The sequence below is a fragment of the Brachycentrus maculatus genome, unplaced genomic scaffold (assembly GCF_059751285.1).
Source record: "Brachycentrus maculatus isolate JH-2025_06_01 unplaced genomic scaffold, ASM5975128v1 h1tg000620l, whole genome shotgun sequence".
NCBI lineage: Eukaryota > Metazoa > Arthropoda > Insecta > Trichoptera > Brachycentridae > Brachycentrus > Brachycentrus maculatus.
The window spans coordinates 195,397-211,757 of NW_028281358.1; the positions used below are offsets into that span (position 1 = coordinate 195,397).

General features: G+C 38.5%; 1 protein-coding gene across 1 annotated transcript in view; it reads right to left on the minus strand.

Annotated features, from left to right (window-relative positions):
* Nucleotides 1–16,361, minus strand: part of unc79 (UNC-79 domain-containing protein) — a 95,817-nt gene that overhangs the window by 64,924 nt on the left and 14,532 nt on the right. Inside the window, exons 12-15 of the mRNA XM_088273949.1 lie at nucleotides 15,248–15,404; nucleotides 12,685–12,833; nucleotides 11,461–11,679; nucleotides 1,164–1,394 (exon numbers count right to left, since the gene is read on the minus strand). Of these exons, the coding sequence (XP_088130075.1) occupies nucleotides 1,164–1,394; nucleotides 11,461–11,679; nucleotides 12,685–12,833; nucleotides 15,248–15,404 (756 nt within the window). The remainder of the gene's footprint in view (nucleotides 1–1,163; nucleotides 1,395–11,460; nucleotides 11,680–12,684; nucleotides 12,834–15,247; nucleotides 15,405–16,361) is intronic.

Here is a 16,361-nt window from a genome sequence, read left to right on the forward strand (position 1 = left end):
TACAAACTGAATAATTATTTCATTTCCCTACAGGAGCACAAAATTACAATATCTGAAAAGGTTGAAACATTATCCTAACCTAGTCAAATGTGTTTATTCACGGCGGTAATCTTCGGGGTTTATGTTAGCCAAACTTCAATTCCAGATAATCTTTTAAAACATCCTAAATTTTATTTCTTAATGAAATAGTAATTGTCACGTTGTGTGAAATGTCATAATATACTCATGCTTATGGTGGTAACATTGAAATACACTCTCAAAAATAAACATATGCACCTTGAAAGAGTAACACAAATAAGAAAGTACTTTAAAACATTGGAATTGGCGATTTTAAGAAATTTAGAAAGCAGCTTAGTACTGTTTGTGTTTTGTGATAGTCGTGTTTGTGAACACGGTTTTGTGTGTGTATCCTTATGCAAAAATACTGGATGTAGCGTGTGGGAAATTGTCGTCGAGATATTATAAATATCAACTCTTTCTACATATAATATTGTTACCCAAAAAATCCTTTTTAAAGGAAAAGGATTTAAACATTTGTGCTGAGTTGCCTAAGTTTAGTGAGAAATAAAAAAAATTTAACTATACAAATCGAGTCATATGTCTTTTATTATTTATTTTTTATTTTAATTTATTAGTTACTTGTCTGTCTTGAGTCCTGCAATCATGGATGACGAAGCTGAATGACACAATCACTATAGTTTCTACCTACCTTCACTACCCATTTATTGATAGCTCTATTATGCATAGCTTTAGACTTTATGGACAGTGGCAAATCAGTTTTGAAGTTTTATTGCATAATACTCCAAAATACGTGAACTCATAATTATTTACTTGTGGCTTGCGATACTATACGTAGGAAAGATCAATATCTCGAGAATATTATTTTTTTAAGAAAGAAAAATTGAATTCTGGGCGCTTACTGAACGTATATGTCATTAGTCGGCTTAAGTGATCGCTTTACAAACATTTTCAAAAATTAATTTAATTTTTGAAAATCTTTATCGGTATTCACATTCCAGAATGATAGTCCATTATTGAGGCATCGTAAGTTTCTATGTCGGTGGGTCTTTAAGACAGTAAGAAGAAAGGAGTAGGTGTTACTGTATAAGTAAAGACAAGGACAGCATCAAAACTGAGTCTGTGTAATTTATTAACGCTCACACTCCTCTGTCTGTGGTGTAATGGTGTAGGCAGTGTGGTGGTCGATAGGAAAGAAGAAGGAGGTCGGAACATACGTGCGGCATGTGAACAAGCACGCCGCCCACCGAGTGGATCTCGGGGACGGGCAGGGGCAGCGGCAGGGTCACGCTGAGCAGCGAGTCGGCCGTGGGGCGCGCTTCCGGGCTGCGGCGCGCGGCCGCCGCGGCCTCCGCCGGGCCCGCCTCGCTAGGGGGCTGCCCCCGCACACAGAACACGCACACACTAACACCACATCCAATGGCTACCCACGTCACGTCTCCGCGCAGTGCGCACAATATTGCACCGACTCCCATTACCGAATTTCAATGGGACACATTGCACAGTCTAGTTTCTAACCTAACCCTTACGTTACTCTTATAAATCCATCTAAATCAAATGGTTTGGTACATTGTGCGAGGTCTCCTCAGTTTTCAGAACTCAGTTCCTATCTAAAAAATATGTGTGTTAAAGATTTCACCCTCAAACATTATACAAATCTTTTCATTAATTGATTCGGCAGTCACTTTATGGTAAAATCTTTCCATTTTTATTTTAAGTTTTACTTAAACTAAATACCATTTTTTTTATTATTTTAAGTTACACTTAAACTAAAGACTGTTTTTGTCCCGAAACTTAAACCTTGAACTTCGGAAACGTATGTTGAAGTGCTATGTCTTCCCATTGCTCTCTATGGAATGAAGGGATGGACACTCACACAGGCACTAGAAAACCGAATAGAAGCATTTGAAATGGGTCTCTATCGCAAGATCCTGCGAGTTGCATGGCGTGATGGGGTCACCAACCTAGAGGTCCTCCGATGGACGAATACCAATAAGGAACTCCTACCAACCATCAAGCGGAGAAAGCTGATGTACTTCGGACACGTCATGAGAAATGAAAAATATCGTCTTCTCCACCTTATCATACAAGTAAAAAATTGAGGGACGAAAAACTCAAGGACGCTGAAGGACATCATGGCCGAAAAACCTACGACAATGGTTTGGCAGAAGCACCAAATCTCTGTTCCGAGCTGCAGCATCAAAAGTGAAGATAGCCATGATGATCGCCGATCTTCGTTGGAAGTGGCACAGAAAGAAGAAGAAGAAATACCACTATTTCTTAAAATGTACTGACACATGTTTCGATGCATTCCGCATCATTTTCTCCGCACGGTGTTTGCAAATGGTATTTACAAAGTAAAACTTAAATTGAAAATTATACAAATCCACTAAAACAAGGGATTTCAAGTGACAGTGTACAAAGTACTTAGTTTCTAAAGTGACTTCGTTCCTTCTTTAATTTAACTGTCAACCATTCACAATTTGGATAGTTAGACAGCCTGCATCATCTTACTAAGATTGTAATCTAACTTAAATTTATTCTTTCAATTGAAGAACTGAATGACGGATTATAATAAAAATATAGATGATTCAGAACACGTCGTATTTTTTACTAAAGCGTGCAATAGTGTTCTTACTTTAAAGCAGTATTCATCCGACAAGATAAAATTTACTGTGAAAATGAAGACAACATGAACACTTGGAATTGAAGACATTTAAAAAAATGGTTGGACATTTGTATGGTGTATGATAAACCATGTTTATTCTAACTTCAATTTCTTATTAATATAATAAAAAGTGTATTCATAAACACTTATCCTTAAATATTATATATTTCACTACACATTAACTACAGTTTAATAAATCATTTTCAGAATTTAATACGTGACACGTTGTGCGATTCTGCCTTATAAAATCTCGGGCAATATTGGGCGCATGGCGTAGAACTGGCATAATATAAAGCCTGCGTGTGTATATTTAACAATTATTAAACCTAATAACTCTGTAAACTCTTCCCAATTAAACATGAAATAGATAGGAACTTAACATGCTCCTAAAATGACTAAAATTAAACAATTCAATTCAATTTCCAACTTTGTTAGAATTTGTTAGATCAGAAAAAGTTTACAGTCAGTTAGTAAAGTAGAATCTGTATACCCATTAGGGAAACCTTTACTTATTTACAATTGAATTGTGATGTAATATTTTTTTAAATACAATGAGCCCATTTTAATGTATATTACATGATTCAGAGCATCAATAATGAATACAAAATTGCGCATAGTCAGATTTCTTTACATTTTTAAAGATACAATACCTAACTTTAAAAATGTATGTATTTTTACAAACAATCTATAATAAAAACCATAGAAATCATCAAGATGTAGAAGAGAATGGTATGGTTACATCATAAATCCTCTTCTGTAAAGTGTTAATTTCTATGGATATGAATAGATATTTATATATTTTTTGAGGTTAGGTATCAGACTTTTAAAATGCTTAAAATGGTATGTTTAGACATTGCATTAGCCTCAATATTTGACATACCTGATATTATGGCCATACAGACTCTAAGACATTAATTTTCAGATACATTTGAAAACATTATAGATAGACACTACATAGAATATATTTTAACGGAAATGCGATCAAATCATTATTATTATTTGATTCGCAAAATCATGCTCAAGAATAAATGTTATTTATTGCTGTGGCACAAACAAGTTATTTTCCTTTATACAAAAGTTTTATTATGCGGTGACAACTTGACCATTAATTATTTGAAGGCAAGATGATCAGTCCTGTTCTAGAATATAGGATTGTTATATATTTTACGATATGCAGAGATGTAAACCGAGTATTATAAAAGGGCATATTGCAAGACAGGACCCCACAAGATGGACCCCAAGAATTTTACGATTGAGACCTTGGGAGAACAAAAGAGGTGTCGGAAGACCCCAAAAAGAGATGGTCCGACGACATAGTCGCTGTGGGGGGTAAAAACTGGCTACAAGCAGCAACCAACCGGAAGAAATGGAAAGAAGGGGAAGAAGCTTATATCTAGCAGTGGAGGTCAGAGGGGTCATGAAGAAGTAGAAGAGATGTTAATGAAGAAGGTAGAGTGAAGTATATTATTGCCATATGGGAAAGAGAATGGAGGAGGAATAGTTGATAGGAAAGGGAGAATACTAGCAATGGCTAAGGCACCCAATGTTGTGTATCTATACTCAAACAAACCACCTGGGTATTTTTCCCTTATGGAAAAAGTCCCCCTTCATAGCGTGGTGGTTAGCGCGTTTGGCTACCTTGCTGCAGGTCCTGAGTTCGATTTCCAAGAGAATCATAACAAATATCAGCGATCTTTAATAACATTCAAGAAAAGATTATAATGACACAATGCAGCACCCTATGGGTGCGGATAATGTTTGAAGAAGAGAAAGAGAGAGAGAGAGTGAATAAAAAATAAATTGTCAAATTATGCCAAAACAACAAATAAAAGGTTTCCGTTAAAATATATTCGGATAAACATTAAAAATTGTGTGATAGGATGACACAAGTGTTCACTGGACACCAAACACTGGGAAAAGGCTAACATCCATATTTATAAAACCAGCAAAACGCACAAACATAAACACAGTCGGACATTTCATAATTTTATCTACAATTTGAAGATTGTGCCAACAGATTGAGATACATCCCGTAACAGTGGAACGTCTGTATTCGTCTATAATCAGCTTCCCATTTTCTATGGACAAAATTATCCATTCGAATAATCTGACAACTGGCTTTACTTAACCAACCCCATTTATTAGAATTTATTTATTCTAAAAAAATGTGACGATTACAGGGGCCGATGAATATAAAGGTTCCACAATTTTATATTTCTGAGTTTAAGATTGTAAAACAAATATAAATACTATCCAATAAAATGGTGGATAGTGTACACATATTTGTAGTAGAATTATGGTCCATTACATCTACATGCGTGTGGTATCCCATCATACATATACATGCTCACACTCGATCCACATCAAGTCGACATTCTCCATCAACCATTTATAGATACAAACACCAATATCTCATATTTTCGACCAAAATTTTACACCGTATGTTGTACGCAAGTAATTCGCAGAAGAAGATAATTAAATCATCAAGAATTGAAGCCATTTTAAAGCAGATATTTTTCAAACATTGCTTACGAACAATTGGTCATTGATTATATTGACCACCCATTACTTAGATATAAGTGTATATATATTATTCATATCTGGTTCTCAAATTTATAAACTTTTTATACAATTGTTTAAAAATGACAAAACAAAACACACTGTATATTTTGGAATGACAAATATGATATATTAGTGTAAACACATCATTTATATATACTTATAAATACATAGTAACGTTGTGTAGGTATGTATTTGGGTTATTATCAAAATAATCACGGTATATACAGTCGAACTTCCATATGTATTATGATGTTGGTAAATTGCAACAAAAAAGTTATTTATATAGAAAACACCTCATATAGAAAATAAATAATATCGGAGTTTTACCTACCATTAAAACTCTTATTATGTTTCTATTGATTTCTGGAGTCCATCATGAGAGAAGCGTTCATTTTCTTTCCCGTTATCGCGGTTTCTACTGTCTATTCCTGGGTCAGTGTCCTACTCTATGGTCGCTTTGTCCGTTTCCGCTGATTTGGTATCCGGTCATCCATGGATTTGGGTTGTTCATAAAGCTCATGATGCACCAGGTAGGTCTTACCTGGACTCCAGAAATCAATAGAAACATAATAAGAGTTTTAATGGTAGGTAAAACTCCGATATTATGTGTTCTGAATTGATTTCTGGAGTCCATCATGAGAGATCTGTCTGTTATCTCCTGGTGACCGGGTGACGCCTTTATTTGATGTTAACTGGTTGAAACAGGCTTGCTAGAGAGGAGTCTTTTGAGACGGTGTGATTAAGCAACTCTCTTTGGTAATATTTCCTGAAGGTATTTTCACTTTTCCAATTTCCTCTCTCTAAGATATTATCAATTGGGTAGTTTTCTAACCAATTGAGGGATGCGACCGCTGAGCGTGTACTGCCGGGGGTAGCTTCCACTCCTGCCATTTTCAGCGTGCTCTTTACCCATCCTCCTATTATGGTTCTTGTAGCCGCTTTTACGGGGCCCCTCGTACTTATAAATAGGTTATTAAGGTTATCCACTTCCGACCTTCGATCCTTGGACAATTCTACTAGTTTTCTTGTCCAAAAGACTGGGTTTATATTAAGCTCCGGTGATTCTAAAAGTTTCCAGCTGGATTGCTGGTGTAACCGGGTGTCAGTCTTTGATCCAAAAGACGGATGTAATATAATAGAAGTGCCTTCATCCTGCAGGTTTCCATCCGAGATGTTTAGTAACGTCAGGTCGTGTACTCTTCGTCCTGACGAGAGCAGCAATAGTGTTGCCACTCTACACGATATCTCGTATAAGGAGTTTAGTTTAGGGCTATTTTTACAGAGCCAATCTTTAACAATCTGTGGATTCCAGATTGGAGATTTTGGAAGAGTAGGCTTTGCCATGGCTATTGCTTTAAGGGTATGTTTTACCAAAAAATTAGAGCTGAGACTTTCCTCAGCTGTTGGGTTACAGAATGTTGCTATCGCTGACTTATGTACTAGTATAGTATTGTATGACAATTTCTCTTCGATAAACAACTGCGCCAGGTATCTGGCCACCTGGTTTGCAGACGGTTTGTTAGGATGGAAATTGTTATTTGATGCCCAGCGGCACCATCTATCCCAAGCTGGCTTGTAGGTATTTAGCGTCGAAGCTCGCCACCCTGATAAAAGCAAATTCTTTTCCTCAGGATTCCATCTACTCAAAACGCCGTCCCACCCCCAATTTTCCAAACTTCTATTTCCAGTTCTTGGATTTTGGGCGGAGGTTTGCCGGTGGATGTGTCGATTAGTACCGATTCCAGGTTTGCTATTTTGAGTGGTGGTGCTAATGATCGGCGTATTAGGTCTGGTCGCCAGAACGCCCTCGGCCACCTCGGGACTGCGAGAAGGTAAGTTCCGGTCGCCTTGTTCAGGTGTGCTAGGATTCTTGGTATTAAATTTGGCGGAGGAAATATCCAGGCCAGATTGAAGTCCCAACATTGACTGAAAGCGTTTTGAAAGATTGCGCACGAGTCCGTGCAATCTCTTGACACGTATGTCGAAGTCACGTGTGCCGTTACGGAAGCAAATAGGTCTATATCGGGTTGCCCGAAGAGATTGAAAATCGGTTGGGTTGCTGCCGGTAAAAGGTGCCACTCCGGAGGTGTTTTTCTCCGAGATAGGTGATCCGCGTCTCCGTTGTATTTTCCGGGAAGAAACTGAGCTGTCAACGAGATATCCCACTTGTCTGCAAGGATCAGGAGGTCTTGGGTCAGATTTAAAAGTGTTAAGGATCTGGTGCCCCCTTCCTTGGAGATATACGCAACCACTGATTTGTTGTCCGATTGCACTAAGACTTCTGAACCGGAGAGGTTGTGAGCTGAGTGTTGAAGGGTTGCAAGCACTGCGAACAACTCTTTTCGGTTTGAATGCCACTTTTTCTGTTGGACGGTCCACTGACCTGATAAGGTTAAATCGTCTAAAGTTGCTCCCCAAGCCAGGTCTGAGGCATCTGTTGTCAGGAAATGACTGAACATTTCCTTGTGAATGGTGCTTGACGAGTTCAAGTTCTCTAACCACCATTCCACCTCCTGCAAGCACTCCTCGGTCATTGGAACTAACCTTCTGGGTGGAAGTTGCTTCAGCGGTTTGCTCGCTATCTGCAATTGTCGGCAGTGCAGCCGTCCTCTTCTCACCACGAAGTTGGCAAAGTTTAACCTTCCCAGGAGACTTTCCGCTTGCTTTCGTGACCATCGGCGAGAAGACAGTATCGCTCGAAGTGATTGGTGGAATGCCGCACACTTCCGTTCTGACAGGGACTTGCGATTGTTGCGCATGTCCCATACGACCCCCAGGTATTCGCACTTTTGTGTTGGGGAGAGCACTGACTTTTGGAAATTTACATTCCATCCCAGATATTGTAGAGTGTTTACTGCTAGCCGCGTTTGTCGGCCTAGATCTTCCTTGGATTGGCTCGCAAGGAGGAAGTCGTCGAGATACACGATTGTCCGCATACCTTTCTGACGCAGTAACTCGGCTACCCAATTTGTAAGGGTCGCGAACATTCTGGGAGCAGATGAAAGGCCAAAGGGCAGACTTGTCATCTGAAGCAAGTTTCCTCGGTAGACCAAGCGCAAGAATCTCCGATGCTTTGATGCGATCGGGAGATGGTAGTATGCTTGTGAGAGGTCTATCTTTGTCAACCAATCGTTTGGTTGCAAAAATTCTGGAACCTTGCAGTGGCTTATGAGTTTGAATGGAGCAGGGTTTAAAAACAGGTTTAGGGACTTCAAGTTGAAGATTACCCGTGAGGAGCCGTCCGATTTTGGTGTTAGGAACATTTTTGATAAGAAGCTGGGAGTGAGATCCGCGGCTTCCAGAACACCGCTCTCGGTGAGTTCCTTTATTTGGGAGTCCATCTCGGCAGAAGGGGGTGTGCTGAAGTGATTTAAAGTATTCTTGTGTGGCATTATCAAAGGAGGTTTTGACACAAATGGTATTCGTGTCCCCCTTATCATTTTTAGCATAAATGTTGGTGCTCCCAGTGTCGCCCATGCTGCCTGGAATAACTTTAAGCATCCCCCGCGAAATGGATTCCTTCTGGCGTCAATTTCGAGTGTGCCTTCCTCTAAACTTTCCTTTTGAACTACCAGAAGTAGACTTGCCTCCCCCCTTTTTCTTGGTGGAAAATTTGCTGGGGCCAGCTTCTCCTCTGGGAGGACCGTTATTTTTGTTAGCGAGAGGCCTTCGCTGTTCACGAAAAAACTGGTTATCTGGCTTTTTTCTGGTAGGAACCTGGGGTCTTGATAAAGGATGGGTTGTTGCAGGTTTTATCGTAAGCTTGTCAGAGGTACCTACCCTAGAGAGGAAGGCCGTCAGATTCCCCTTTTCAAAGAGATATTCTGAGCAAGGAGGGATTTTGCAAAGTCCCTCTCTGACATGCTCGTCTCTGACTTCCCCGAGGATGGATTTTCTGCGGAATTGTACCGCCTCTGTGCGCCTGCCACATACCATCTGAAGAATATCTTCGGAAACCTTCTGGTATGCGGAGTCAGGAGCAAACAAAACTTTTACTTTATCGAATACGTTTCTTTTATTAAGAATTGTGTTCTTATCAGCGGCCCAATTGACCAGTTCTTGGAGCCCTGATTGAAACTCCTCTTTTTGTATGAGGAGGGCATGAGATAGAGCGGCGAAAGACCTTTCCAGCGAAGCTTGGGCAGGGGAGCTGACATCGCAGCGTCTGAGCTCGTCGTTGACTTTCAATTCAACAAACGATGGCTCTGCCAGAAATTTCTTCTGGACATCAGCATATCGCACGCCTGCCCAGTTTTCACTACCAAAGTGTTGCAGCTTTTCTAAGGCTCGAATCCTGATGGGATTTGCTGTTGGATGGATAGGTTCCTTGACTACTGTGCTGGGTTCCTGGAAATCCAGCTGCAGCTCTTCTTGGATATCCTGAGGATCCTCGTGTTCCTCTAGTCCAGGGGGCTGCTGTAGAAAACCGTCGTCGTCTTCTTGCGATCCCGAGTCTACGGGAGAAGTGTCGCCTGGCGCCGCGACCTTAGCCCCGGTTTGACTTTGGAACACGGCGTCAGTCAAAAGTCCTATCTGCTGAACTAGATAGTCTATCCGTGGGTCCATTAACACTTTAAGGCGCTTTTGCTGACGCGGTTCAGGAGACTCTGAATCTGACGATAAAACGGATGGATCGCGGGATCTTTTCCGAGATTCACTGCGCTGAGAAGGCCCAGCTACCGGCGATAATGGCGAAACATTTTCTGTATCACTCATTTTCTATAAAGATCGGTGTTTTCGGACAGATGTGAAAATTTATATGAAATTAGGCACAAAGCATAAAGTTCTATAAAAATTTAATTAACTATCCGTCGCCCTTGAAAATCTTGACTCGCACGATGTTTGTAAACAACAAACACGTGTTTCAAGATGGCGTCGTTTTGTTTATAAAATATTCGAAATGAAAAGTTTTTTCGGTAAATGCGCGACAATGCCGTTTGGATTGAAGCGAAAGTTTATAATACGAGCACTTTTTTAGTTTTGTTTTTATAGAAGACGAGACACTTAATAATAATAAGATTCACACACTTCTCACGGTGTTTGTAAACAATTACCGCGCACTCAAAATGGCGGCGGCGTCTCGCAATCAAAATAAACACGATAATTATCCGTTATACACAAGAACTTGACGTTTTAATGACGTAAATTAAAAGAACTAAATATGTTTTCAAAGTTTATAACACTATCTACGATATACTGCCCAGGAATGAATACGATTTTTTCGAATTGATCGGACAAAATCAACGAACGTCGTTACACGATGGGAAAATGACGCTTTATGAACAACCCAAATCCATGGATGACCGGATACCAAATCAGCGGAAACGGACAAAGCGACCATAGAGTAGGACACTGACCCAGGAATAGACAGTAGAAACCGCGATAACGGGAAAGAAAATGAACGCTTCTCTCATGATGGACTCCAGAAATCAATTCAGAACACATAATTACCATATTAAAAATAATTAAATACATTTGTAAATATCAGAAACCCATTACTTGATAGTTTATTAACTGCATGCTTAAATTATTCAAGTTTTTGCAAAAAAAAAATCACTGGAAATCAAAATGTTTATGAAAGGTTTGCTTAGACTTGGAAACAAAAATCTCAAATCAAAATCGTGTTTTAGTTTTTGACGTTGTATTGGATATGAAATAATTCATTGCATCCTGCAAGGTAAAATTTTACATTATAAGAGATGAAAAAAACTAGAAACTAGTGTTTGTTTTAAAGAAGCCAAATGAAAAACATGGCGAATATCTTTAGAAGTCAATAAAAATATGAATTATAGGGAGAAGATTGTTGTACGGAAGTTCAACTGTATTAATCTGCAAATTTAAAACATGATATTTTTACTTGTAAATAAGATTAGAAGGAGAATATAGAAAAAGTATAAAAATTTAACTCGGCGTATGATTTTCAATACTGTAATAATATTTAAGTAATAAAAGCAATCTTTATTGAAAATAATAAAATCCTTTGGAATGAGTTGCATTTGTGTCGGGTTGTGGTCCCGTGGTTAGTGTCGCGGACTCTTGAGTCAGAGTTTCTGGATTTAAATCCACTCTACCACAATTTGATACCTATTTCTAATAATGAGCCGCTTAGGCTCACAGAAATATGTAGTATGAAATAGAAGTATTTTTGTATTTTGTAATAAAAACAAAAATATTTATCTTTTTTTTTAATTAAAAAAAATTTGGAGACTCACATCGGGCGGATGAGCGGGCTTGTCGGGCGCCATCATCTTGACGATGCGCACGGCGAGCTGGTGCCACATGACGCTGGCCTCGCAGGCGCTGCAGCCGGGCGCGGGGCAGCGGCAGGGCCCCGCCCGAGGCCGCAGCGCCGCCAGCATGCGCCCCAGCAGGCGCGTGGCCGCCGCGGCCGCTGCGCCTGTCACGCCGCCCGGACTCCACTGCAGCTCCATCTACCCAATCGACGGGAGAGGACCACATGTATGAGTGTAATGCAAGATGGGCCCCATGTATGAGTGTAAGTGCTAAGAAATGTATGTATCACTTTAGGACAGAACCTAGAAAACCTAGAACCTAGAAAAACTAGAAGCTACCTTTTTTTTAGATGGGAATTGCATTTATTATTTACTGTGCTTATTATGTGATTACAAGGTTTATAGATCATTAAGTGGATTTTTATTTCTTCCAACTAAATAAAGATGTTTTATTTGAATCTGTGTTGGGAATAGGAGGGATAATCTATTGTGGGCCAATCAGGAACTTCTCACCATTTGGTCATTGCTGGGAGTTAACCACGTTGCACTCCTCAGGAGAAGCCAGACTGATGACTGTCATCAGCAGACCTTTCGTTCCCGTTTAGAAAAAGTAGAATAACAGCAATGGCTAGATCACTAGGGGTTGCACACCTATACTTACTAGTTTGTATAACTTAACGCATTTCAGACGGTTATTTTTTACTCTTGCAAACCTCTGGCAATGGGATTTGATAATTGTGTACATATAGTTAAGATGTTAACAATGAGATTGGTACTTAATATTTAAAAAAAAAAACATTAAATAATTCCTTCTTTTCTGACTTTGAAATGAAGCCAGCGCAGAAGGTAACAATACCCTTCCCATCCTTAAGCATCAATCGAACGGGTAGAAATACCTTTCCCGTCCGAAGTGTGTCAATCTATCATAATTTTGTTTGCAGGGTGAATTGTCTATGATTGTTTTCATTATAGCTATCAAATCATTTTCAAAGATCATCAAAGAATTTGGAAAAGAAAACCGTGTATGTAAGTAGTCTATTTATGTAAGGCTGAGCAAGAAATCTATGGAATGAGAGTAAACCACGAGGTGGTGTCATGGGCAAGTTGACAGGTTCTGCCTCAAGGAGAGCACAAGACAGTCCTCGCACCATACAGACAAACGCTTGACAAAGAATACAAATAAGTTATATTGTGCGGATGTACCTGCTTGAGTAGAACATCCAGCATGAGGATGCAGCAGGACAGGTTATGTTCTCCGTCCGTTTCAAAATCAGACGTATTCTGTCGCGATGTGGGGGCTTCGTTGTCTGACAAACCCGACGTGTTAGGGGACTCATCTTCTACCACAGGAGCTAACAAAATAGGCACACTTGTTAGTACAGTCGGAAAAACCGGAATATCTTTTTTTTCCTTTTTTTACGGCCGCAGCCAATTAGTACATAATAAATATAGTACATATCATAATTGTTGTATAAAATAATAAAATTATTTTTTGACATCTCATCAAAGATGAAGAAGAATATGGGAGTCTGGGCATTTACGGGGCTGACGACCGTCATAGGCTGGTTTAAGTGATCACTTTACACACGTGTAACATTCACCAATTCTACCCATCATTGACAACCACACTACTCACATTCTTGGAAGTTCTATATATATATATATATGAACCAATTTTGAAACATTATTTTTTAATCACAAGAACTAGAGACATCTATTGGTTAGATGAAAAGAAGCTTTTTATTGAGCAGAAACTCTTATATCAGTATGTGAGGTCCGAATCCTGGATTATAATCACACACATGAGAAACACCAGAAAATATCATTTTCATTTTTAATATTTAAGCTTATAATTTGACCAGATGAACAAGTATTTGGACACACTCAAAATGTTGTAAAGAAATAAGTACATTGGCGGGCTTATTGCTAAAAAGCAATTTCTTCCAACCGACCACTCAAATTCTTGGTAGTTCTATATATATGAACCAATTTAGAAACTTGTTCTTGAATCACTAGAACTTCACTAGAGACATCTATTGGTGAGATGTAAAGAAGCTCTTTATTAAGCAGAAACTCTTATATATACACGTGTATAAAGTGATCACTTAAACCAGCCTATTACGGTCGTCAGCCCCGTAAATGCCCAGACTTCCATATTCTTCTTCATCTTTGATGAGACGTCAAAAAATAATACGAAAATAACTCCTGTAAGTATTTGGACACACTCAAAATGTTGTAAAATAATAATCCCTTTTCTAGTAAATTAAGCAAGGATGAACATATTAGACAAGGAATTATACATCAGCCTGAAATATTGTAATTATTGTTGCTTTATAGTTAGCAAGTAACATGTTCCAAATATCGGTATGGTCCGCCAAATCATTGCCGAGGTATTGCATTCGGTGAATGGGAGTATTAAATCCAGATACTGTCCGGCTGTTATTACAGTAATAAAAATCAACAATCAACCAACCAATCAATCAACTTTTGTAATAAATCACTAAATAGCTTTGAACTAAATTTGCTTCTGCAAGGGTCACAACCCTCAGCAATGAGGATTAAGACGGAGAAGAAATGTCGTAGCGCATTACTAATAGCCGGTTGCGATTTTCCAGCCAAACACAAAGTTATCATACTGTTGCATTTGAATTCCATTTCGATAATTCATTTATAAAATGATTTTGGTAAAACGATAAGGTTCTGTAGGCTTGTAAACAACATAATAGACTGATGCATGAGAAAACTGTCATTAGCCGTTTGGTAGATACAGCAGGGTGAAGTTGGTAACACTTCGAGCCCCGATCCCTGTATACAAACAAGACAGGGATTGAGAAATTGGATTTTATATGAATTTAGATTTTTGTAACCGAATTTAAATAATGGACAAATCGCTCACTCCTTTCAAGAACGTCATATATCAAAAATCGTAAATTTTCAGTTGTGCTTGTTTTCAGAATGCCCAAAAAATGTACTATATCCCAGCAAAAGAGGCATATTTTTAACTTTATATTTACCCGCTTCAGGGCAGAAAGTGTTGTTTTTGCATTTGAAGAAAAGGTAGTGTTTAATTATTTTTTTTAATATACTAAATATTTTTCAACTGGAGAAAAGACCTTCAGGTTTTACCTAAAAAGATCTGTTGCACTGTAAAAAGTTCAATAAGTGGCTTGATATTTATTTTTAATACATTGTATTATATTTTTAAACTTTAAAAACATTCTCCTGAAAAATCAAGTTTTTTGATTTATGACGTTCTTGAAAGGAGTGAGCGAAATGCATCTACAACCACTGGTTGACAGCTTTTTCTACCGCGCTGTACACATCCAATTTTCAAAAAATTGTGTAGCCCATAGCTTATTCTATCTGCCAACCAAAGTATACTACATGATTTCTTTGTACTTATATTCAGGAAAAATCTTAGCAAGAAAAACACATGGTATTTTCGACGCTCTTTTTAAAATTTGGATTAGATATAAATTCAGTACATCATTTCTTTTTCTTCAAACCGTCATCTTCAGGTACCAGTCCAGAGTAATATTGAACAAAAAAGTGTGAAAAAAATTACTGATATTTATTTTTTCCCCCTGGGAATCGAACCCAGGACCTCCAGTACAGTAGCCGAGCGTGCTGACAATTACACTACGGAGGCAGAAAATCATTTAGGAATAATGTACGGATTTTCCAACATAGAGATCGAGATTCTCGCTGTGTCAGAATCACGTAAAATATGAGCACATCTACAAAAGGCCGAATCAAACAGACATACAGATGGATCCCCCGCGGTGCGTTTCTGTGCCATTCTTATTAGCGTGCTTGCCCGATCTGCGATCTTCACCGCCTCCGGCCTTCATCATGCGGACTCCATCGCTGAACATGTCAAATAGCTGCGATTGGGGAATCAGAATCTCCAGCATTGACAAGATCTGCAATGAAATTTTAACTTATTCGCTTTAATTCTGCGCAATTTAATTTCATTATTTCAAATGTAAAATATTGTACTTTAACTCATTAAACCTCGATTTAAAAGGCTTATCTGCAGGTAAGTAAACAAAGATGGAAGTCCAGTGCCTCAGACTGAGTGCTGAGGATAGAATGAAAATAATCTAATTTACTTTTCCTCACTAGGAATCAAACCTTGGACATGGTAACAAAAAAACGTAAACCACCACACAAATTTAAAAGACATTATATTTATATAGATAATTTTTGAAATCATCATGTCAGAAAAGTTCAGAAGACATTTATCCAAAACCCAAAATATACAAATTAGTAATGCTTGGTGGACAACATTGTATACCCTACATTGAATTTTTATAAGCTGGTGAGATAAAGATATCGGGAGCTTGCGAACATGTGATCCCTGGCCACTTTAATATGGGTTAAGGAACAGTAAAAGTCATAATATTCAGTTTATATGTATATATGTACTAGTATTTATGAAATTGTGGATTTATTTTTACTATCCATCCCGGTAAATCGAGAGTCTGCTGCGATATCAAAATTACTTTAACTGTAAAATAACAGCATATCTACTAATTTCCTGTTGGTAGATCAATTAGGCAGCCACATATAGCATAGAGACCAGAGCAAACACACTAACTCTTCCAAGAACTTTGGAAATGAAGATATGGTGCATAGCCGGAAGAAACAGAAATTGGAAAAGTGTATAGTCAGATGGGTAAGACAGTGAAGACTATTCGGGAATGCCCATATTAATAGAATGCGAGAAAATAGAACTAACTAACTAACTTACCATCATGCCGCTTCTCTGCAAGAGTAGGCAGAGAGAATAGAACGCCACACCACTCTGTCTTTGCAAACATTCTTCGCTTCTTCCACGTTCATGCATCTCCCCTCATACATACCCGCCAATTGTTACG